This window comes from Phacochoerus africanus, chromosome X, assembly GCF_016906955.1.
Source record: "Phacochoerus africanus isolate WHEZ1 chromosome X, ROS_Pafr_v1, whole genome shotgun sequence".
Lineage (NCBI taxonomy): Eukaryota > Metazoa > Chordata > Mammalia > Artiodactyla > Suidae > Phacochoerus > Phacochoerus africanus.
This window is the reverse complement of record NC_062560.1, coordinates 71,139,817-71,162,872: the sequence shown is the minus strand read 5'-3', so window position 1 is coordinate 71,162,872 and position 23,056 is coordinate 71,139,817. Positions and strand designations below refer to the sequence as shown.

General features: G+C 35.7%; 1 protein-coding gene across 3 annotated transcripts in view; it reads left to right on the top strand.

Moving 5' to 3' along the window:
* Nucleotides 1-19,675, top strand: part of RPS6KA6 (ribosomal protein S6 kinase A6) — a 174,477-nt gene extending 154,802 nt beyond the window's left edge. For 2 of the 3 annotated variants that reach the window (XM_047765584.1, XM_047765586.1), the window contains exons 19-22: nucleotides 1,407-1,483; nucleotides 3,310-3,427; nucleotides 17,289-17,429; nucleotides 19,253-19,675. In XM_047765584.1, coding sequence (XP_047621540.1) covers nucleotides 1,407-1,483; nucleotides 3,310-3,427; nucleotides 17,289-17,429; nucleotides 19,253-19,378 — 462 coding nt within the window. In that variant the 3' untranslated portion in view covers nucleotides 19,379-19,675. The remainder of the gene's footprint in view (nucleotides 1-1,406; nucleotides 1,484-3,309; nucleotides 3,428-17,288; nucleotides 17,430-19,252) is intronic. The other variant, XM_047765585.1, reaches the window with a different exon arrangement.
* Nucleotides 19,676-23,056: the final 3,381 nt, after the last annotated feature.

The following is a 23,056-nucleotide window of genomic DNA, read 5'->3' as shown; positions in this document are numbered from 1 at the left end:
CTATTAACTTCACAGAGAAAGCTCATATGAATATATAATAAATATATTATTTGATTTTTATTAATACTATCCCCAAGAGAAAAAAAACTACAGAAGTTATTGTATGAAAATTAATGAGACCATTCAGAATTTATCAAATGTGTTCGTGATCCAAACATATACTAGTCTTTTAAATACATGAGCCTCATATGTAAAATATAAATTCATCTTGCTTTCATAGGATTGTATACTATCTTACCATCTTGTGTAATAGGGAGGCAACTATCATAGATATTAAAAGTGTGAATGCCTGCTTCACCACTCTCTAGTTTTGTGTTATTGGGCAAATTATTTAACATTTGCCTCAGTTGCCTCATCTTCAAGATGGAAATAATATCTCATAGAGTCAGTGTCAGGGTTAAAAGACAATACTGTTGTAAAATATATTAAGTACTCTGTACATATTATTTTAATATTTTATTTTTATTTTTATGGCTGCACCTGCAGCATATGTAAATTCTCAGGCTAGGGTTCCAATCAGAGCTGCAGTTATGCCACAGCCTGTACTGTTGTGGAAACCGCAAAACTGTGGCAGCGGAAGGAGACAAACGGCACTTAGAGATATGGAAAAGCAGGGTTTATTCAGCACTGGTACGAGCTCAGAGGAGTCACCTCCAGAGTCTGAGCATCAGGTCTTTGTTCTCAGCAACTTTTTCATACGTTACAAGGTCTTGATTTTCCCATGTAAGCATCCCTGATCTCCCCCCTTCCCCAAGCAGACAGTGTTCCTCCCTAAGAAATTGAGCAAGCAAGGCTACAGAAACGGAATTGATAAGCAATGCTGGGAACACGATTAGCAGGGCTGCTGGCTTGGGCATAGGGTGTAGTTGCTACATTATTACAAGAAGGGTGGTATGAGGTTTAGCCAAGGCAGGGTTGTTCCTTAGTTAAAACTCTTATTTCAGTAAAACACTGGATCCAAGCCATCTGCAACCCACACTGCAGCTTGTGGCAACACCCCTTAACCCACTGAGTAGGGACAGGGATGGAACCTACATCCTCATGGAGAATACATCGGGTTCTTAACCCACTGAGCCTCAACAGAAACTCTTTCTTTTAAATTTTGATGTCTGTGTCTGATTTTCCTAAGAGCAGTGAAAGCTCATTGAGGTCAGGGATCATATCTTAAGATTGTTTCCTGTATCACCTATGTTGCTTAATCACATTATTATTATTTGCCACTTACTGAATGTTTGTTTGTTGCAGAAGACTTTGCCTTTGATATTAAGTGAATCTGTTTTTTAAAGATTAAAATTAATTTTTAAAATTCTGAATATTTGTGAGATTACTAGAATAACGACTTTCTTTTAGATAAGAAAACATAGTTTATACTGAGTAGTACCAGATAATGAGTATTTCTTTCTCAGGTTCTTATGCAGCAAGGCTATGATGCTGCTTGTGATATTTGGAGTCTTGGAGTCCTTTTTTATACAATGTTGGCTGGGTAAGAAATTTATGCACTGCAATTAATTCACATCATTATTTGAATTTCATCTGTATATTTTCATCTAGAAAGAGGACAAATAAAAATAACCTTAAGGAAAATGTTAGCAACATTTCAAAATATTATATATTGTTTACTTATACAATTATAAAAACATATAGTAGGTGTTTAATGAGGCATTATTCAGATATATAATTTAAAGATTGTTCAACTGGAACTAAAACTTTTTCAAATAAAGCATATATTTTTATTTTGATATTTTACATTTGAGTTCATTACTTTTTGAAAATGTTTACTTGAGCGTAAAATAATTTCATGGTTCAACAGGTGCTTACCCACTGAGTTTGCTAATGATGTTATTTTTTTTAAGTACTTGAATTTTGGTTCTCTTGGCAATAGAGATTTAATACGCTTGAGCTTTATAACTAATCTAAATAAAATAGTTACAGAATACTAAACTACAGGAGTGTATTGCCTTCTCTTAAAAGGATAAGAAATACTAAAAACAGTAATCATTGGGTTATGTTAATATTGTTAATTTATAAATAATACAAGTGCTATTGTACTCCTGATGGTGGATGGTACTTTTATTTGGGAGTCAAAATTTATGGTTGTGGAAAAAGGCTTGGTTTAGCAAAATCTAATATATAGAATGGAATTTGAAGAATTGTAATGTACTTAGTTGTGACTTGGAAGAAGGCATTTGGTATAATTAAATATGCTTGACATAGCAGGAGCTTTATAAATATGTTATGAAAATGGTGACCCTAAATTATTTGTTTGGTTGGTAATAATCACATATGGTCACATATTTCACGTACTTTTAGATTTATGCAAAATATTTAGTTATGGACCACAGCAAGTGCTGAAGAATAGCTAAAGTTTGCATATGAACAGCAATAAGAAGTACTAGTTTTAATGAGATACTATTTCTAGATTGCTGCTTTCAAATATTTATTTCATGATGAAACAAGACATTGTGTGTGTGTATGTATATTAAATGTTATCTCAACTTAATTGTTATATGAGAGAATTAACATCATATTATCATATTAAGATCTCTTCCTTATAAGTCTTTTTTTTTTTTTTTGGTCTTTTGCCTTTTGAGGGCCACACCCATGGCATATGGATGTTCCCAGGCTAGGGGTCTAATCGGAGCTGTAGCTGCCGGCCTACACCACAGCCACAGCAACACTAGATCTGAGCCGCGTCTGCAGTCTACATCACAGCTCACGGCAACGCTGGATCCTTAACCCACTGAGCAAGGCCAGGGATTGAATGTGCAACCTCGTGGTTCCTAGTCAGATTCATTTCCACTGTGCCACAATGGGAACTCCAGTACTGATATAAATATTTAACCAATTTTTCATAGACATTAAAATATTAACTTATTTTCATTGATAATATTGATAAGGTGTCAATGCAGTAAATATATTATGAATATGTAAAATTAACACTTTCTTTATACTATACATATTTGGTTTGCTAACTTATGCTTGTGAGAGTACAAAATTTGCATGTTTTATTCTGGTCTGATTTTCAGACTTAGCTTTATATAAAAATCTAACCTTATTTTATTTTCCATTGATTAACTGATTAAAGGCCAAAAAAGCTATTGATGTAGGCAAGATTCTCTATTTAGTTTAATGATTCATTGGAATTAAGTTTATTGAGAAGTGAAATTTGATATGAAGAGTAAAGGAAAATTTTAGGCAATATTCTAAATTTGCTATAGTAAATATATGCATGTAATTCTATATGCACCACTTTCATTTAGATTTAATAGATATGTTATGCCTTCCTATTAAAATATTTTTTATTAATAGTTACACTCCATTTGCTAATGGCCCTAATGATACTCCTGAAGAGATACTGCTGCGTATAGGCAATGGAAAGTTTTCTTTGAGTGGTGGAAACTGGGACAGTATTTCAGATGGAGCAAAGGTATAAATTATAAATTTGTTTTGTTATATTTGTACTAATTGAGGAAATATTTAAGTTATAGCCTAGTCTGCATTTGCAGAGTATCTGATGGTGTTTTATGTCAGTATTCATTTTCAAATCACAGTGTTTGTTCTTAAGTCAACTCACGTGTATGCATGGATTGAAGAAGACAAAGGTGTTTTTTTCCTGCCATGCTTCTGGGAAACATTCCTCTCTCATCAGTTCATATGTGATCAGGGAATATAAACTAGTTTCAATATTAACCAAAACTAAAAATGTAAACATACTGAGGAAAAATACACAAAGCCAACTGAAGTTGATTACTGCATTTAGTGTGTTCTTACACATCATTTCTTCTTTAGCACAGACGTTAACTAGTGATTAAGTAGGCAATTTTTATAATGTTAACGTATTTTTTTTCTTTTTTTGTCTTTTTAGGGTTGCACCTGTGGCATGTGGAAGTTCCCAGGCTAGGTGTCGAATCAGAGTTGTAGCTGCCGCCCTACAACAGAGAAACAGCAACACGGGATCCTAGCCACGTCTATGACATACACCACAGCTCACGGCAATGCAGGATCCTTAACCTACTGAGCAAGGCCAGAGTTCAAACCCATGTCCTTATGGCTTCTTCCCTTGCCTCCTTTAAAAAGATCAGCTTGTACTTTTCCTCAACTGTGTTCCTATTACTGCATTGTATATACTTTCTTAGAGTATGAGTATTTAATCATGTTATCCCTGGTTATATATTCCTTTGTATACTTTTTTTTTTTTTTTTTTGCCTTTTAGGGCTGCACCTGAGGCATATGGAAGTTCCCAGGCTAAGGGTCGAATCACAGCTGCAGCTGCCAGACTACACCACAGCCACAATAATGCAGGATCTGACTGCATCTGTGACCTACACCACAGCTCATGGCAACGCCAGATCCTTAACCCACTGAGCGAGGCCAGAGATCAAACCTGCATCCTCATGGATCCTAGTTGGGTTCGTAACTTCTGAGCCATGAAGGGAACTCCTATGTTCATTTGTATACATTTTTATTTTGCCCACTCAGAAAGCTTTAAATGTCATATTCATTTTTGCATTTCTTATCACACCTACCATAATAAATACTTATTTTATTATTAATATCTTTTCACAAGCTGTTTACTCTTCTCTTCAAATATACCTTGCATTGTTAATTTATCATAAGCTCTTTTTGTCCAATATATAAAAGTAAATCTTTTCCTATTATTAATGGCTATAAATTTAAAATAAGTGATTAGGTTTTATGTAAATAGTTCTTTTCCATTTTAGCTTAAAGTTGCTTTTAAATGAAGTCTTTTGCTCATGTATTTACAAGTCATATATTTCTAGAGCTAGATGGGCTCTGGTCCATCATTTTGCAGATAGATAAACCAAGGTGTGTAAAATTTATATTGTCCATGGTCACTAACTGAGTGACATCGCTGGAATTGATTTTCAGTCCAGTACTCTTTTCAGTCTACCACATATTAGAGAAGACTTTCCAGAGGAGGAAAGGCTTTATTAGCTTGGCTTATGTGGATGGAATGGAGAATAAAGAGATCTATAACCCTTTAATAATAGAAGGATGAAAGAAAATGTGTTCTTGTTCAACCACTTCTTTTCTACAATATGGAATTTAGATAAACTGAAGCTTCTTACCCATTACATAATCTATATCACAAAGCAGCTTTACAGTTAAAATACTATATTGGAATCCTTCTAGAAGTTCTAGTACTATAAATTTCATATGTCTTGTGTCAAATTATACTAGAGAAAGACTACAATGTATAAACAAAGCTAGAAAGGTTCCCCAGCAAATTTAGCAATTAGAATTATACTCTTAGTTTTATTGTGGGGGATGATTATTTGTTGTTACCTGTAATGAATGCAGAAAGTGTTACTTAAGTATGTATGGAACTCAGTCTTTTATACTGAGGAAGTAAGAATTCTAACACATTTGACCAAATTAAACTGCTTGCAGTATAGTTAGTAATAACTGCAATGAAAAACATGATTTTCTCAGTCACATGATTAAAATTGAAATAGAAGTGATGAATTATCAATCAATAGTTTTTAAACTTAATGAATTTGCCACCTGAGTACTGTGAGAATAGGGAAGTTGCTTTTCTCCTTTATTAGTGTTTGTTCAAAGAATTTGGAGTTTTACTGAGTTTTACTGGAAATGTGTATAAAAAATAAGAAATCTTTGAGTCTAGGTTATAAGTTAATCATTTAATTTGTAATGGCTCTCTACCAATTAGATTATATAAATATCCAGCTGATTATATATAAGGGGTCATTCTTTTTTAAAAAACTGGCCAGCACTACTATGTCTACTTTGAAATAAATGGAAAATTATTCATATGGAAGCGACAGATTTCTGGGAACCGTGGGTGAACTCATTTTCCTCTTAGCTATCAAGAAAGTTCAGTGAATGTTACCTAAGATAATAACACTTTTGCTCTTTCATTTGTCACCCATTTTCTTGTCATTCTGTCAAAGATACCTTGCTGCTTATTTTTGAAGGAGGTTAAAAAGAAATAAAATAAATTAAGTCCTATTAAAACTACTTCAAGTTCCTTAAAAGAAAGTAGCAAAATGTTGATACTTCTTCTATGAAGCCATTTGATATCATAAACTAATCAACATTCTTTTCACGTCTTTGCAAAAACAATAATTATACTGTTTTATAAGCATTTAGGATATAGTCACATTTACTGCATTTTCATTTTCGTTTAAGGAGAATACACTTTGCTTTTGAAAATCAATCTTTGTCTCCAAATATGAATTGACAACCTCAATCTTATATAACTTAGCTGAATTTTACCACAGAAATTATTATATCCTTTTTGCTTTTTAACAAGGTTGACCATACATCACAGTTTTCTTGGCACAACCCTGGTTTATGCCTTTGTCTCTCAGGTGTCCCAGTTTGGATAACAAATTACATGGCCATCATAACTTTAACTGCCTTTAATTTCAGTTAAATTTTTTCAATAAATATATAATAAAATTTAATACTCTTATACAGATGTCATATGTTATCACTTTTATGTGGAATCTAATAAAAATGATATAAAGGAACTCATTTACAAAACAGAAACAGACTCACATTGGAGAACAGACTTGTGGTTGCCAAGGGGGGGGGAGGGAGTGGAATGGACCAGAAGTTTGGGGTTAATAGATGCAAACTATTACATTGGGGGTCGATAAGCAATGAGATCCTACTGTATAGCACAGGGAACTTTATCTGGTCACTTGGAACATGATGGAGGATAATGTGACAAAAAGAATGTGTATGTGTATATATATATATATGACTGGGTCACTTTGCTGTACAGCAGAAATTGTCAGAATATTGTAAATCAACTATAGTAGAAAAAAATAAATATTGTTTTTGAAAAACAACCAACAAACGATGAATTCAGAATGCAAAAAAAAATCCAAAAAACAAACAAATGAAAAAATCAAACTTATGGTTACCAAAGGGGAAATGTGGAGGAGAGGGATAAATTAGCAGGTTGGGATTAACATATACACACTACTATATATGAAATAGATAACTAATAAGGACCTACTATATAGCACAGGGAAATATACTCAATATTCTTTAATAACCTAGATGGGAAAAAAATCTGGAAAAGAATGGATATATGTATATGTATAACTGATTCACTTTGCTGTACACCTGCAACTAACACATTTAAATCAACTATACTCCAATAAAATTTTTAAAAATACTGTTATACTTTGTTATGAAAAACTGGTATTTACTGATACAGGGATTTTGATATTTTCCATGAAAGCTTTTAGTACTGTGAACATTGAGCAATTATTGTGTATAAACAATAGTTACTATTTTAAAAATAAAGCAGCAAGTAATTATATAAGGTTCATAATTAATATTGAGTTTAATAGGGAAGATCGAGAAGCATTATTGCTTAGTACTTATGAGCCAGATTCTGAGTTATTGCCTGGATGTATATCCTTACTTACTAGTTAATGCATTACATACTAGTTTACTAGCTATGTGACTTTGGAAATGGTACTTAATCTCTTTGTGTCTCAGTTTCCACATCTGTAAAGTGAAGATAGTAATAATACTTACCTCACGTTGTTATGAAGATTAACCCAGTTAATATATGTCACACATAGTTTTTTTTCTTTTTTTTTCTATTTTTTCTTTTTTCTTTTTTTATTATTCAATGAATTTATTACATTTATAGTTGTACAGTGATCATCACAATCCAATTATATAAGACTTCCATCCCACTACCCCAGTGCATCCCTCCAAACCCCAAACTGTCTCCTCCAGAGACCAAAAGTTTTTCAAAGCCTGTGAGTCAGCATCTGTTCTGCAAAGAAGTTCAGTCTGTCCCTTTTTCAGATTCTACATGTCAGTGAAAGCATTTGATGTTGGTGTCTCGTTATATGACTGACTTCACTTAGCATGATAATTTCTAAGTCCATCCATGTTGCTTAGAATGCCAGTATTTTCGTTCCTTTTAATGGCTGAGTAATACTCCATTGTGTATATGTACCACATCTTCTTGATCCATTTCTCTGTTGATGGACATTTAGGTTGTTTCCATGTCTTGGCTATTGCAAATAGTGCTGCAGTGAATATTAGAGTACATATGTTTTTTGCGAGTCATGGTTTTCTCTGGATAGATGCTGGATTTCTCTGAATAAAATGGTCATTTTATTTTTAGTTTTCTGAAGAATCTCCGTACTGTTTTCCATAGTGGTTGCACCAAATTACATTCCCACCAACAATGTAATAGGGTTCCTTTTTCTTCACACCCTCTCCAGCACTTATTGTTTGTAGACTTCTTGATGATGGCCATTCATAGTGGTTTTGATTTGCATTTCTCTAATAATGAGTGATGTTGAACATCTTTTCATGTGTTTTTTTGGCCATTTTGCATGTCTTCTTTGGAGAACTGTCTGTTTAGATCTTCTGCCCATTTTTTGAGGGGGTTGTTTGTTTTTGTGGTATGGAGCTGTAGAAGGTGTTTATAAATTTTGGAGATTAATCCCTTGTCAGTTGATTCATTTGCAAAGATTTTCTCCCATACTGTGGATTGTCTTTTCATTTCTTTCTAGGGTTTCCTTTGCTGTGCAGAAACTTTTAAGTTTGATTAGGTCCCATTTGTTTATTTTTGATTTTACTGTCATGACTCTAAGAGGAGGATCTGAGAAGATGTTGCTGTCATTTATGTCAGAGAGTGTTTGGCCTATATTTTCCTCTAAGAGTTTTATAGTGTCCGGTCTTATATCTAGGTCTTTAATCCTTTTTGAGGTTATTTTTGTGTATGGTGTTAGGGAGTGTTCTAATTTCATTCTTTACATGTGGCTGTTCCAGTTATATAGCATTGTGGTCAGAAAAGATGCTTTATATGATTTCAGTTTTCTTAAAGTTACTGAGGTTGGATTTGTAGCCCAGGATATGATCAATCTTAGAGAATGTTCCTTGTGCACATGAAAAGAATATGTATTCTGTCGCTTTTGGATGGAATGTCCTATCAATATCTCTTAAGTCCATCTGGTTTAATGCTTCATTCAGGGCCTGTGTTTCCTTATTGATTTTCTGTCTGGATGATCTGTCCATTGCTGTGAGTGGGGTGTTAAAGTCCCCCACTATTATTGTGTTATTGTCAATTTGTCCTTTTAAGGTTGTTAGCAGTTGCCCTATATATTGTGGTGAACCTATGTTGGGTGCATAGATATTTAAAATTGTGACATCTTCTTCTTGGATTGATCCTTTGATCATTATGTAGTGGCCTTCCTTGTCCCTTAAAATATTCTTTATTTTAAAGTCTATTCTGTCTGTTATGAGTATTGCTATTCCAGCTTTCTTTTGATCCCCGTTTGCATGGAATATTTTCTTCCATCCTCTCACTTTCAATTTGTATGTGTCTGTGGAAGTGAAGTGGGTCTCTTGAAGACAGCATATATATGGATCTTGTTTTTGTACCCATTCAGCCTGTTTACAGCTTTTGGTTGGGGCATTTAGTACATTAACATTTAAAGTAATTATTATTATTATTTTTTGTCTTTTTGCCTTTTCTAGGGCTGCTCCCATGGCATATGGAGGTTCCCAGGCTAGGGGTCGAATCAGAGCTGTAGCCACCGGCCTACGCCAGAGCCACAGCAATGCAGGATCCAAGTCATGCCTGCGACCTACACCACAGCTCATGGCAATGCCAGATCCTTAACCCACTGACCAAGGGCAGGGATCGAACCTGCAACCTCATGGTTCCTAGTTGGATTCGTTAACCACTGCACCACAACGGGAAATCCTTTAAAGTAATTATTGATATGTATGTTCTTATTGCCATTTTATTAATTGCTTTACATTTGTTTTTGTTGCTCTTTCTTCTTCCTTTCTTCTCTTGTACTCTCCTCTTCTGGTTTGATGACTATCTTTAGTGTTCTAATTGAGTTGATTTTTCTTATTTGTTTGTGTATAAATTGTAGATTTTTGGTTTGCAGTTATTCTGATGTTTTGATATGAGTCTATATATATAATGAGATTGTTTTAAGTTGTTGGTCTCTTAATTATAATTTCATCTCCAGTGTCCTGCATTTGTACCCACCTCTTCTCATGATTTCTGATTTTGGTGGCATAATTGTGCATGGATGATTTTGTGTCTTTACTGTATATATACCTTTACTATATATGGTGAGCCTTGTCATGTGTGGTGTTTTTGTTTCCTGTTGCTGCCTTTTCTTTTCTGCCTAGAGAAGTTCTTGTAGTATTAGTTGTAAAGCTGGTTTAGTGTTGATGAATTCTCTTAGCTTTTGCTTATCTGTGAAGGTTTTGATTTCTCCTTCAAATCTGAATTTCAGCCTGGCTGGGTAAAGTAATCTTGTTTGGGTTTTTTTTTTTCTTTCATCACGTTAAACATATCATGCCACTTCCTTCTGGCCTGCAGAGTTTCTGCTGAAAAATCTGCCGATAACCTTATCAGGGTTCCCTTGTATGTTACTTGTTTCTTTTCCCTAGCTGCTTTCAAGATTTTCTCTTTGTCTTTCATTTTGGTCAGTTTAATTAATATGTGTCTCAGGGTGTTCCTCCTTGGGTTTATTTTATATGGTTCTCATTGTGCTTCCTGGATTTGAGTGAGTGGTTCCTTTCCCATGTTAGGGTAGTTTTCAGCTGTTATCTCTTGGAATATTTTTTCTGTCCCCTTCTCTCTCTCTTCTCCTTCTGGCACCCCTATAATGTGGATGTTGGTGTATTTATGTTGTCCCAGAGTTTTCTGAGACTCTCTTCATTTGTTTTCAATCTTTTTCTCTTTTCTATTCTGCATCCGTAATTTCCACTAATCTGTCCTCCACCTCACTCATTCGTTCTTCTGCCTCCTGTATTCCGCTGTTGGCTACTTCTAGTGAATTTTTTATTTCAGTTATTGTATTTTGCATCTCTTCTTGTTTCAGTTTTATATCTTGTATCCCTTTGGTCAGTGTTTCCTGTAAGTTATCCATCTTTGCCTCCAGTTTATTTCCAATGTCTTGCCTCATCTTCAGCATCAACAATCTAAAGTCTTTTTCCTGGAGGTTGAGAATCTCCTGATAATTTAGCTGATTTTCTGGGTTTTTTTTCCTTTTTCCCTCATTTGAGTTATACTTCTCTGTCTCTTCACTTTTATAGGTTTTTGGTGTGGTGACCTTTTTACAGATACTAGAGTAGTAGTCTCTCTTACTTCTGGTGTCTGCCCCCCTTGTGGCTGATGTCCATACGGGGGCTTTCTGTAGGTTTCCCAATGGGAGGGACTGATGCCTGCTCCCTGGTAGGTGGAGCTGATTCCTATCCTTCTGGTGGGTAGGGCTTAGTCTCTGGATGGGATTAGAGGTGGCTGTGTGCCTGGGGTGTCTTTAGGGAGCCTGTTTACTGAGGGGTGAGTCTGTGATTCCACCTGGATTGTTGTTTGCCCTGGGGCTTCTCCCAAAATGGCCACCTCCAGAGAAATGCATGCTGCTGAATATCCCTGAGAGCTTTGCTTCCAATGTCCTTCCCTCACAGCAAGCCACATTCACCCATGTTTACCCAGGAGGTCCTCCAAGTTCTGCAGTCAAGTTTGACCCAGATTCCTACGGAGACGTTGCTTTGCCCTGCGACCCAGTGCACGTGAAAGTCTGTGTGCACCCTTTAAGAATGGGGTCTCTGTTTTCCCCAGTCCCGTGGAGCTCCTGCACAAAAGCCCCACTGGCCTTCAATGCCAGATGCTCCAGGGGCTCTTTCTCCCAGTGCCAGATCCCAGCACATGAGGGTTTGATATGTGGCTCAAAACTCTCACTGCTGTAGGTGAGTCTCTGTGAACCAGTTAGTTTTCAGTCTATGGAGCTTCCCACTCGGGAGGTTTGGGGTTGTTAATATTGTGAAATTGCCCCTCCTACCTCTTGATGTGGCCTCCTCTTTTTCTTCTGGAATAGGGTATCTTTTTGAAGGTTTTCAGTCCATTTGGTTGAAGACTGCTCAGCCTTTAGTTGTGAATTTTGTTGTTTTTAGGAGAGAAGTTGAGCTCCAGTCCTTCTATTCCACCATTTTCAGAGTAGCATGTCTTTTATCTGCTTCCCTATAGATAACTATATTTCATTTAAAGTCACTTCTGTTCACTCTGCTCAACACAGGAAAACTACACATTCTTTTTTTTTTTTTAATGTCTTTTTGCATTTTTCTAGGGCTGCTCCCATGGCACATGGAGGTTCCCAGGATAGGGGTGTAATTGGAGCTGTAGCTGCCAGCATATGCCATGGCCACTGCAACATGGGATCTGAGCTGTGTCTGAAACCTACACCACAGCTCATGGCAATGCCAGATCCTTAGCCCACTGAGCAAGGCCAGGGATTGAACCCACAAGCTCATGGTTTCTAGTCATATTCGTTAACCACTGAGCCATGAGAGGAACTCCAACATTCTATTTTCTTACATTATCATACTCCATCATAAGTGACCAGACATAGTTCCCAGTGCTACAAAGCAGGATCTCATTGTGAATCCATTCCAAAGGCAGTAGTTTGCATCCATTAACCCTAAGCTCTCAAGCCACCCCACTCTCTACCCATCCCCCTTGGCAACCACAAGTCTGTTGTCCATGTCCATGATTTTCTTTTCTGTGGAAAGGTTCATTTGTGCCATATATTAGATTCCAGATATAAGTGATATATGGTATTTGTCTTTCTCTTTCTGACTTTCTTCATTCAGGATGAGAGTCTCTAGTTCCATCCATGTTGCTGCAAATGGCATTATGTCGTTCTTTTTTATGGCTGACTAGTATTCCATTCTGTATATATATCACATCTTCCTAATCCAATCATCTGTCAATGGACATTTGGGTTGTTTCCATGTATTGGCTATTGTGAATAGCGCTGCAGTGAACATGCTGGTGCATGTGTCTTTTTCAAGGAATGTTTTGTCTGGATTTATGCCCAAGAGTGGGATTGCTGGGTCATATGGTATTTCTATGTATAGATTTCTAAGGTATCTTCGTACTGTTTCCATAGTGGCTGTACCAGCTTACATTCCCACTAAGAGTGCAGGAGGGTTCCCTTTTCTCCACACTCCCTCCAGCACTTGTTTTTTGTGGACTTGTTAATGATAGCCATCTTGACTGGTGGCTATCTTGTGGTAGTTTTGGTTTGCATTTCTCTAATAATCAGGGATGTTGAGCATTTTTTCATGTGTTTGTTGGCCATCTGTATATCTTCCTTGGAGAAATGTCTATTCAAACTGCCAAGCTTTTGCACAGCAAAGGAAACCAAAAAGAAAATAAAAAGTCAACTTATAGAATGGGAGAAAATAGTTTCAAATGATGCAACTGACAAGGCCTTAATCTCTACACACTTAATTTCATTTCTACTGATTAGTCTGATCAAATAATCTATTTCTTCTTGACTCAATTTTGGTGAGATTGGTGTTTCTAGAATATTGTCATTTCTTCTAGGTTGTCCAATTTTTTGACATATGATTGTTCATAGTATTCTCTCTCTTTTTTGTATGTGTATTCCGTTTTTTGGGGGGATATAATGTACTGAAAATGTCAATTAATTCTAACCGTTCTATTGGCCCTCTCCTTTTATGTCTGTTAGTATTTGTTTTATATATTTGGGTGGTCCTATATTAGGAACATATATATTGACAAATGTAATAGCCACTTCTTGAATTGATCCTTTTATCATTAAATAGTATCGTGCTTTTTCTTTATGGCCTTTGTTTTAACATCTGTTTTGTCTGATATGAGCATTGAAACTTTTGCTTTCTCATTGTTCCCATCTGCATGAAATATCTTTTTATGTCCTCTCACATTCAATTTTTGTGTCCTTTGCCCTAATGTGAGTCTCTTATAGGCAGAATATTGTAGTCTCTTTTTTTAATCCAGTCTGCCACCTAGGTCTTTTTATTGGAGCTTTCATTCCATTGAATTATTAACAGGTATGTATTTATTACATATCTTTTAAACTTTTAAGATGATTCTATATTTCTCCTTTGTTCATTTTTCCCTTTGTGGTTTGATAATTTCCTTTTCTTTTTTGTTTGTGTCCTTTTCTCTTTTTTTATGAATCTTTTGTTGTTTTTGGTTCAGGGTTGCCATGTTTTTCTAGTATGTTAACACCTTCCTATAGCTGCTTTTTTTAGACTGATAGTCATATAGCCTCAAACAGATTCTAAGAAAGAGCCAACACTGTAGTCTCCTTCCCCAAATTTTATGACTTTAGTGCTTTTTATTGTGTCTTCATGTTTACGCTTTTTTATTCCTTGTGTTTCATCGGTAGGCTTTTTGGTTTTTTTGTTTGTTTTGTTTCTTTTTGATATGTATACTGGCTTATTTTTGTGTTTGCTTCCCAATTTTGACTTCCTCCATCCTATATCTTCTTATTTCTTTCCTATTTAGATGAGAACTTTCAAAATTTCTTTTAGGATAGGCTTAGTATTGCTGTATTCTTTTTGTTTTTGCTTGTCTCGGAAAGTCTTTATTTGTCCTTCTATTTTAGATGATAATTTGCTGGGTAGCATATTCTAGTTTGTAAATTTTTCCCTTTTAGAACTTTAAATATCTCTTGTCACTCTTCTGGCTTGTGGCATTCCTGGAGGGAAATCAGCTAAAAGCCTTATGGGGGTGCCCTTGTAATACTTTGTTTTTCTCTTCCTGTCTTTAGAACTTTCTCCTTCTGTTTAAGTTTTGCCATTTCTATTTTAATATGTCTTGGTGCAGTTCTGTTTGGGTTCATATTTGTGGGGACCCTCTGTTCCACCTGCTTCTTGATATCTGTTTCTTTTTTTTTTTATTTGGGATTTTTCAGCCATAATTTCTTCCTATACATTTTCAATCCCCTTTTCTCTTTCTTTTCCTGGGATCCCTATAATGTATAGATTGGCCAGCTTTATATTATCCTATAGATGTCTTATATTGCTTTTATTTTATTTTATTTTTTCATTTGGCTGTCTGCTGCTCTGATTGGGTGATTTCCCTTATTCTATCTTTCAAGTCACTTATTCTTCTGCATTATTTATTTTGTTGTTCAATGCCTTTAGCTTACTTTTTTTTTTTCTTGGCAAATGTATTTTCTAATTTTTCATTGCTCCTCCATATAGTTTGTAGTTCCTTTGTAAAGTAATCTGCATTGCTGTTGATAGTCCTTAATTCCTTCAGTATTTTCATTACCGTCTTTTTGAACTCAGTGTCTGTTACACTGCAGAGGTCTGTTTCCTTGTTTACTCCTGCAGGAGAGTTCTCCTGTTCAACTGGGAATGATTCCTTAGCTTCTTCCTTTTACTTACATTTTTCTCATGATGTGTGTTTAAGGGTCACAGTTATCTACTGTAGTCTACAAAGGCTATTTATATGTGGGAGCATCCCTGTTAGCTTGTATGGGTTTAATATTTTTTGGTGCGAGGATGGCTTGCTGTCTCTTTCCTCAGTGTGTGCAAGGTGTTATCCTCTTGATGGGGGTGTAAATGTATATAGCCTGTGAGTGCTTCCAGGGAGATGTGGACAATGTGTGGCCCCTACAGGTGGTGTTTGGTCGCCAGGCCCTTGGCAATGGTGGTGACCGCCCCCCCAGGGAGGTGGCATGGACCCTGGCCCCATGGCAGCAGCAAGGGCTGGTCATGTGCACTCCCAGAGAGCTGGGGGCAATGGGCAGCACTGGGTTTCAGAGCCCTCCAAGGCAGCGAACCCTGGGGTGACTCTGGCAGTAGGTGCTGCCTGGTCACAGGCTCTAAGTGGTGGTGGGCCTTCTGGAGTCTGAGTTGGCTGTAGTAGTTTGCACACGCCCCTGTAGCCCAATCAAGAGGCTCCCTGCCACTTAAGAGCCCACGCATGCACAGAGAAAGAAGTCCTTATGGCAGTCCTGCCCCACTCTTCTATCACTCCCCAACAATGATGCCTTGCTGTTCTGGGAGGTACAGGCCTTCTTTTGTACTCCTTTGGCTGTGGTGCACCACTCCAGAGCCTCCTCTGGTTTTTTCCAAACAGCCAACCCTACTTTTCTCTCTGGAACTGACCTCCAAAGCCCAAGCCTCAGAGCCTAGCCCCAGCCCAAGTGTATCAGGCAATGGTTCTCTGGGTGTTGGTACCATTGTCTATGCAGCTGTCTCTCTGCTTTGCTGTCCTCAGATTGGCTACTGTACTTTTCTCCAAGACATTGAGTCACTCCCTCTGTCCAGGCTAATATCCCCATCAGTTAGGTGGCCTCCCAGAGTGCAGATTCCTTTACTCTTTCACCACTCCATCTCAAGAATGCTGCTCCCATCCTGATTCCTTTTTTTCTTTTTTTTTTTCCTTTTTTGCTTTTTAAGGCCACAGTCGTGGCATATGGAAGTTCCCAGACTAGGGATCAAATGGGAGCTGCAGCTGCCAGCATATGCCTCAGCCACAGTGACATGGGATCTGAGCTGCATCTGCAGCTCATGGCAACTCCGGATCCTCACCCCACTGGGGTGAGGTCAGGGATTGAACTCACATCCTTATGGATACCATTCCGATTCATTTCTGCTGTGCCAAAATGGTAACTCCCCTGATTCCTTTTTTCTCTTCTCCCTTTTTTTCTCTCTCTCTTTCCCTTTTGTTCTGCCCAGTTAGGTGGAGATTTTCTTGCCTTTTTTGGAAGTCTGAGGTCTTCTGCCAGTGTTCAGTAGATCTCCTGTGTGAATTGTTCTACACATAGATTTTTTTTTTTTTTGGCTGTGTTTTGGGAAGAAAGTGAGTTCCATGTCCCACTCCTCTGCCATTTTTTTTTATCCCAGATCATATTTACAAAGTTTTATTACAACAGAGAAGCATATTCATATTTACTCTGATGAAAAACTTAGGGTATTCTGACCACTGCTATGCTAGCACTTTGCTGCTAATCTTGGTTTTGTGTTTTGCTTCCTTTAATATTTTATACACTAAACCACCAGTTACTGAGTATATTAACAACATAGCATCCTCGTTTCTGTGTCGTATCTGTATATAGACACCCTTATACTTTGGGGCCCAGATTACCAGCAAAGATCAATTGTTTCTTCCTCTTCTTGACCATTAAGCACATTCCATTGTACTCCTGTACTTTCTATTTTCTTTTTTGCTCACTAACCACATTCCAGTTCCAGAGATTTGGTATCCTCTCATTTTAGAATGACACATAAGGATATACTGTATATTGAAAAATATGTTTCAAGATTCTCTTTTAACTGTTAACTTTTCATTCTGTAGGTTTTGTTTTCCATAATGATAGATCAAATAAAACAGACCACAAAGCTGTTGATTCTTTCATATTTTGAGACAATATGAAATTATATATTTTACTAATATCTTTGATGATACGTAGTTTTATGTATGTATATATATTTTTTTCAATTTAATTTAGGATTTGCTTTCCCATATGCTACATATGGACCCACAGCAGCGGTACACAACAGAGCAAGTATTAAAACATTCATGGATGATCCACAGAGATCAGTTGCCAAATGATCAGCCAAGTAGAAATGATACATCACAAGCTGTTAAGGTAAAACAAACATACTTTTGTGCACCTTCTAAATGCTTGATACCTAATAATGCTATTGCATGCCATTCACTGATGACACATATAATTACCATAAAGTATCTTTATTTTTAAAGGTATATTTATAGTTTTTTTTTCCTTTTTACATCTAAACCTATGGCATATGGATATTCAGGCAAGGAGTCGAATTGCAGCTGCAGCAGAGGCCTGTGCCACAGCCATGGCGGCACCAGAGGTGAGCTGTATCTGTCACCTGTACCATAGCATGCAGCAACATCAGATCCTCAACCCACAGAGTGAGGCCAGGGATTTAACTCTCATCCTCACAGAGACAAGCTCAGGTTTTTAACCCACTGAATCACAAGGGGAACTCCCTATAGGTTTCTTTTTTTTTTTTTTTTTTGGTTTGCCTTTTAAAATAACAACCATGGATTCTTCTTAACCTTCTTTATCTACTGCCTTACTAATGATAAATAAAAACTTCTTGGAGTTCCCATTGTGGCTTAGTGGTAACAAACCTGACTGGTATCCATGAGGACACAGGTTCAATCCCTGGCCTCACTCAGTGGGTTAAAGGGTCCAGGGATGCTGTGAGCTATGGTTTGGGTCATAGACATAGCTTAGATCCAGTGTTGCTGTGGCTTTGGGGTAGGCCTGCATCTGCAGCTCCACTTTGACCCCTGGCCTGGGAACTTCTATATGTTGTGGGTGTGGCCCTTAAAATCAAAAAAAGTAAAAAAAATTCTTGATTGTATTTGACTTGTTTTTAGGACACACTGGGGCAAGGAGCAGACTGAATGTAAGTTTCATATGGAAACAAAATATTGCATTTGTTACTAAATAATCATTAGTGAAAGTTTCCATATTTATAGACAATTAAATTCTGTATTTTACATTTAAGTCTTTTAACCATTCATCTGTCGATAAGTACTAAGATATTTCCATATCTTGGCTATTTTGAATATGGGGCACTGAACATGGGATTGTAAATATCTCTGTGGATGAAGAAATTCTGTGTGTGTGTGTATGTGTGTACATGTATATACAAACGCACACACACATATATATGTTTACATATAGAATATATATAATGGAATATTATGCAGCTTTAAAGAAGATCCTGCCATTTGCAATAACATAGATAAACCTATAAGACATCATGCTAAGTGAACTTACCTAAACACAGAAAGAAAAAAATGACATGTGATCTTCCTTATATGTGGAATATAAAAAAGTCAAATATGTAGAAACAGAGTAGATCAGTGGTTACCAAGGACAGAGAGGAGGGGGAAGTGGGGAGATATTGCTGAAGGCATACAGTTATGTAGGATGAATAAGTCTACAAATCTAATGTGAAGCCCAATGACTAAAGTTAGTAATACTATATTGAATACTAGAAATTTGCTAAAAGTAGATTTCTGGTGCTCTTATTGCACAAAAAAAGTAATAACTATGTGAGTAGAAAATATGTTAATCAGTTTGAAATAATCATTTTAATATGTATATCAAAATAACATATGCAATATATACAATTCCTATTAAAAATAAAAATTAAAAGACATTTTAAAGCAATTTAGATGAGTTATGATATACTGATTAAAATAATACTTTTTAGTATTCTAAAAATTGGTAAGAAACATAGTTATTAAAATTATATAACTAATCTGGTGTTAATCAAGGGATCATTACTGCACAGATTAAAGATTCTCAATTATTTTCCAGGGGGAAAAAACTTGTATTCTAGTTAAATCTTTCATGATATAATGTGGAAGTTTTTAAACTTCCAGAGATAGTTATTTAGTTTGTAATATTTCTCATTATTTTAGGGAGCCATGGTTGCCACATATTCTGCACTGACTCATAATACCTTTCAACCAGTCCTAGAGCCTGTTGCTGCTTCAAGCTTAGCTCAGCGACGGAGCATGAAAAAGCGAACATCAACTGGCCTGTAAGATTTTTAGTGTTCCTCACCCAAAATGGATGAAGAAAAAATTAAAAGTATGGCTTTTTGTCCAATCTTATATCAAAGGCATTGTTTTCTACTACATTACTTGAATATTCTGTTTAAGCTTACTTTTTTAGGGAGTGTGAGGTAAAAGACATATACACATCCACAATATTCATATTATATTGTTTTTCAGTATTTTTGAGGTATTTATTTAAGTATATAATGGGTGTCTGAAGGTCCTACCAGCTTTTCTGCACACTAGCTTCTAAAGTTCCTTTCAAATAAAGTTACTTCAACAGTTTTTTTTTGTGATTTTGTACAATAATGGTTTAGGGAATCATTACAATAATCAGAGGCAAATATAATAGTATAATGCCAAGCAATGTCAGTATTTTTTAACATTAGATCTTGAAAGGATAGGTTTCTTTTAAGAAGAACAAACATGTATTGTAGAAGCTTGTTATTGTGTACAATCAAAGGACGCTATTCATTTGACTCACTGTAATTACTAAAATGTAAACATACTATTTTGGTGCCAGAGCAAAAATCATTTGTGCTAGTATGTGAACTCCTGATGTGGTTGGTGCCAAAGTTTTTACAGAATTAAATTGAGGATGTTTGCAGACAGACCTGTATATTATCCATATGTGGCCTCATCTAGAAGTAAAGGTTTCCATAGGCTTCTGTAAATTTTACATCTAATGAAATTATAGTACAAGTGAAGAAATTTTTAGCCTAAGGCTTTATATTGCTGTTGTAATCTAAATAGTTCATAGTTAAGCCTTTGAAAATGAAGTACATGGTATTGGTACTACCTTAGTGTTAGGTAAGCTGACTTTTGATTTAATTAACATCTTTCCCCTTTATTATGAATGACACTTGTTCTTTTGGACTTCCATGTGCTTTGAATTACAGTGTATCATATTAATCTACCTGGAATTTTATGGTCATATAGTGAAATTTTACTATAGTGGATTTGTGGGCTTAGCATACATGATATAGTTGTAACTCATTTGAGTAAACTCTAGACAATGCTACATAATAGTTATACTTCAAGAAGATTAACTGTCTTTTTAAATAAGTAGTATTAATGATCTACATAAAATTTGAACCCATTTGAAAATCATATTTATTTTAAAAAGTCTGGCCAAATTGGTCCTATTATTAAACTTTATGATTCAGAACCACTGTGTAGTATGCCTTGTTTTCTTTAAATGATGGAATTTTAAAGAATCTTTTTTGTATTGAAGAGAATACCATTACTACTCCTACCACTACTACTATTGCTTCTGCTACTGCTGCTGCTGCTTCTACTGACAGGAAAAACTCATGAATGTAAACTGGAGGATATTACACTTTTGTTTAGTGAATATAAGTAATCTACTCATGGATGCTCGGTATACTGATTGCAGTGTATTTTATTTTGCTTAGTTCAGAGACAGATTATTACCAAGCACTGAAGTATACATTTTAGCCTGGGAGATTTGTGACCTCAGTATTTAATAAATGAAATTATACATAATTCTCTTTATAATGTAAGTGATATATATTTCATACACAAAGATCTGTTTCTTGTGTGTGATGTATAGAAGTATGTATCCTTATTTTGAGATGTCTAATGCAATAATTGAAATGTAGTAAAGAACATCTAATATACATGTAAAACAATACTTAAAAATGTACTGGGATACTTTATTATGGATTTTTACATACCAGTTTGGCTTTTTCTTTCCTCATTTTGCTTTATTACTAGAAGTACTTGCATGTGACAATGTATGTCCTCATATTCTGATTTATTTTCCTCTTGTCACTATCTTCTTTGTGTTGTTATGCCCTCTTATCAAAATTGATATTATAAACTCAGAGATATGATTTTGGTGTTCACCTTTTCAGAACAGGGATACTTTTTCCATTTATGCTTTTTTAGTAATAGAATTAGGATAAGTAAAATTGGAAAATTAAAAATGATCACAAAATAACTTGCAGTCTTTCCATAATCAATGGGCTTTGAAAGTAGATTATCTTAATTTTTTTTTTGCTTTTTTTTAGGGCTGCACCCATGGCATATTGCAATTTCCAGGCTACGGGTCTAATCAGAGCTATAGCTGCCAGCCTACACCACAGCCACAGCAACATGAGATTCAAACTGCATCTTTGACTTATACCACAGCTCAAAGCAACTCCAGAACCCTGACCCACTGAGCGAGGCCAGGGATTGAATCCACATCCTCATGGATACTGACTGGATTCATTTCTACTGTGCCACAATGGGAACTCCCTAGATCATCTTAATTTTTCAATGAGTTTTCTCAGAAATGTGATATCATATACTCCTTTTTTTAATTGAAAAACATTTTTAATTACTCAGTGAATTTATTACATTTATAGTTGTACAATGATCATCACAATCCAATTTTATAGGATTTCCATCCCACAACCCCAGTGCATCCCCCCACCCCCCGAATTGTCTCCTTTGGAAACCATAAGTTTTTCAAAGTCTGTGAGTCAGTATCTGTTCTGCAAAGCAGTTCATTGTGTCAAGGACACGATATAGTCCTTTCATGAAAGGAACATCATCAGCATTAAGCAACGAACAGCCTGATTCCATATCATTTAGGGTTGTTAATGTATAAAAGACACAGTTACACTAGTGGACATTCCCAATAATTATGAGAGTATTCCTCTGGAAAATTCAAACATGGCAGCTTAGCAGCATGGTAGTTTAACCTTATATAAGGTTATATAAGGGAAAGCTTCAAATTATACCCTCATTCTGTAATAGAAACGCAGGTAGGGATGCCTCCTCATGTCATTTTGGATAGATCTCTAGAGCAGCAAAAGCGGATGTGAATGGGACATTTTTTGATGGGGCTTCTATAAATGCTTAACCAGTAAAAACAAATCCTTTCTATGAGACTTTAAGATATTTTAGTTTCTATGGATTCATAAACAATTATTTTGCATTGCTATTCTTTCTATTTTATGGTTCTTGGTAGTATTTAATGATAGCAGAGTTTGGGGGTTTTATTGTTGTTCTGAAAAAAAGAGGATGTTTTATTTTTTTAAAAGGGAAAACACCAGGTTTGCCCAGATAGACCAGACAATCTATTGTCCTAAAGCATATATTATCATGAATAAACTTGGGTAACCATTTGTAAGAATATTAAAATGTAGTGCTTGTGTTGGTGATTTTGTAGAAAAAAACAATTGTATTGGTTCTTTCATGAAAATCAAAATGTAGCCAGTTTTCTTATATCCATGAATGCCTAAATATTGATTTTTATAATTTATTGCCACTTGTAATTAAATATAGTAAAACATTTCGATGGCATCTCTGGTTAGCCCAACAGGACTTCCCATGTATAGGCAACTCAAATCTTAAAGAACAGATATTTGGTGTTTATAATGTCTCCTCTTTGAAACATCATGTTAAAATAATACTTCCCACAAAAACATATTCATACTGATTGAATATTATTTTCCTGATGGTGAGGCCTTTCGTATATGAAGGAAAAGAACCATTTAACTTGTCCTTAAGATCAACTAGAAAACTTAGGCTTTAAACTAGACAAAGTATGTTTTTGACATCCTCTTCATTCTCTTTCTCCTGGCTTTCCAGCTCACTCATGCTATCCTACCTGAGTACCTCACAGAAGACTCCATGACTAAGGCTTTCTCCAAA